Source organism: Babylonia areolata, chromosome 35, assembly GCF_041734735.1.
Source record: "Babylonia areolata isolate BAREFJ2019XMU chromosome 35, ASM4173473v1, whole genome shotgun sequence".
Lineage (NCBI taxonomy): Eukaryota > Metazoa > Mollusca > Gastropoda > Neogastropoda > Buccinidae > Babylonia > Babylonia areolata.
The window spans coordinates 14,035,257-14,037,756 of NC_134910.1; the positions used below are offsets into that span (position 1 = coordinate 14,035,257).

At 47.6% G+C, this 2,500-nt stretch overlaps 1 protein-coding gene across 2 annotated transcripts in view; it reads left to right on the forward strand.

Moving 5' to 3' along the window:
• The window catches only part of LOC143278130 (uncharacterized), a 49,496-nt gene that overhangs the window by 23,633 nt on the left and 23,363 nt on the right, over positions 1-2,500 (forward strand). For both annotated transcript variants that reach the window (XM_076583159.1, XM_076583160.1), the window contains exons 13-14: positions 1,242-1,536; positions 2,466-2,500. The exon at positions 2,466-2,500 is cut by the window's right edge and continues 80 nt beyond it. In XM_076583159.1, the coding sequence (XP_076439274.1) occupies positions 1,242-1,536; positions 2,466-2,500 (330 nt within the window). The remainder of the gene's footprint in view (positions 1-1,241; positions 1,537-2,465) is intronic.

The window sequence follows — 2,500 nt, forward strand, 5'->3', positions numbered from 1 at the left end:
TGTGTGTGTGTGTGTGTGTGTGTGTGTGTGTGTGTGTGTGTGTGTGTGTGTGTGTGGCTGGAGGATGGGGTTGGGTTGGTGGGTGGTTGTGTTTGTGTGTGTGTGTGGGCGATGTTTGTGTGTGTGTGTGTGGGGGGGGGGGGTATGTGTGTGTGTGTGCGGGGGTGAGGGAGGGGAGTGGTCGTGTATGTGTGTGTGTGGGGGTGTGGGGGATCGGTGGGTGGGTGGTGGTGGTGTGTGTGTGTGTGGAGAGGGGTGGTGGTGGTGGTGTATGTGTGGGGGTGGGTGGGTGAGGGAGTGAAGGGAAATGGTTGGGTGGTGGTGGTGTGTATTTGGGGGCATGAGGGTGTGTGTGTGTGTGTGTGTGTGTGTGGGTGGTGGTGGTGTGTGGGTGTGTGGGTGGGCCATGGGGGTTATTCTTTCTCCTCTGTCTGTGTGTGTCTGTGTGTCTCTTTCTTTTTCTCGGTCTCCCTGTCTGTCTGTCTCTGTCTTTTATTCTCTGTCTCTTCTTTCTTGCTCTCTGTCTCTCTTTGTCTCTCCCTCCCTCTCTCGCTCTCTCTCTCCATGTGTGTCTTTGTCTCTGTCTGTCTGTCTCTCTTTCTCTCTTTCCCCTCACTGCACTACCCTCATGCAAAGAAGAGAAAAAAAATCGTTTCTCCCTCTTTGTCTCTGTCTGTCTGTCATCTGTGCCTATCTTTCATTCTCTGCCTCTCTCTACCTTTCTGTTTCTCTATCTTCCTCTCTGTCTCTCTATGTCTCTGTCTCTCTGTCTCTGTGTCTCTCTCTCTGTCTCTGTCTGTCTGTCTGTCTCTCTCGCTATGCTTAATCCACTACCTTCATGACCCCCCTCCCCCCCCCTCTCTCTCTCTCTCTCACCGTCTCCCTCTCGGTCTCTCTCTTTCTCACTTTATATAGATATCCTGATCAATTTCGTTTAAGTCTACTTCTCGCATCTGAAAGAAAAAGCGTCATAAAGACTTCGTCAATATACTTGTACATGACATTACATTTCAAATCTGTTGCAGCTTCAAAAAAAAGAATATACTTTTTTTTCAATGACTGGCTTGTTTGTGTATTGAACCCTTTCACGAAGGGCAATGGCTTTGATATGAATAAAACATCTGAATCCGAATAAAAATATTTCTCTGTGTGTGTCCGTGTCAGCAAAGAAAAAAAAATCACGTGTGTTTCTTCCTCTTCTTCACTTAAAATTCTTTTTTTCACTATCAATCATCTTTCAGTGCGCTTCGACCTGGCCTATCAAAAGCGCAGCCGCTTTGGGCGGAAGGACTCAGAACGCCTCAGCTACCCCCCTCCGGAAGTCACCTGGCGAAATATGAATCTCTCCGAGTCCAGCGTACTTCCGGAAACCGTGGACGACGGAGACACGGTGGTGGCCTGGGTTCGCGCCACGGACATCTTGGGCCGGCAGCTCGTGCGCAGGACGGAAGTGACGTTTGACGAAACGGAAGCGGAAGTGGGCAAGCTCAAGTTCCAAATGAACCGGCCGGTGGCCGGCATTCCTTTCAGTTCCACGTGAGTGGTGGTGTTGGTTGTGGTGTGTTGTGATGTGTGGGTGGTGTTGGTTATGGTGTGCTGTGGTGTGTGGGTGGTGTTGGTTATGGTGTGCTGTGGTGTGCGTGTGGTGTTGGTTGTGGTGTGTTGTGATGTGTGGGTGGTGTTGGTTGTGGTGTGCTGTGGTGTGCGTGTGGTGCTGGTTGTGGTGTGCTGTGGTGTGTGTGTGGTGTTTGCACGCACGCACGCACGCACGCACGCACGCACGCACGCACACACACACACACACACAGGCCCCACTTGTCCGCGCTACAAAACAAAGAAACAAAGAAAGAAAGAAACGAACTGTTGTTTACGGCAGAACAACGATGACAAGAGATGGAGTACCGCTTTCTTTCGATCTTTCTTTCTTTCCTTTCTTCTCCTTTCTTTCGTTCATTCCTTCCTTCCTTTCTTCCATCCCTCCTAAATTCACACATTCTTTCTTTCTTTCGATCTTTCTTTCTTTCGATCTTTCTTTCTTTCCTTTCTTCTCCTTTCTTTCGTTCATTCCTTCCTTCCTTTCTTCCATCCCTCCTAAATTCACACATTCTTTCTTTCTTTCTTTCGTTCATTCCTTTCTTCTCCTTTCTTTCGTTCATTCCTTCCTTCCTTTCTTCCATCCCTCCTAAATTGATACATTCTTTCTTTCTTTCGATCTTTCTTTCGTTCGTTCTTTCTTTCTTTCCTTTCTTCTCCTTTCTTTCGTTCATTCCTTCCTTCCTTTCTTCCATCCCTCCTAAATTGATACATTCTTTCTTTCTGTCTTTCTTTTTCCATTGATTCATTGATTCATTCATTCATTCATTCAGTCAGTCAGTCAGTCAGTTTTCCTTTCTTTCTATCTTTTTCCGTTCCTTCCTTCCTTCCTTCCTTAATTCATTCTTTTTTTGTCTCGTGACGGGGTCCAGGTTTGAACTGACAGCCAAAGACATGCAGTCTGGCG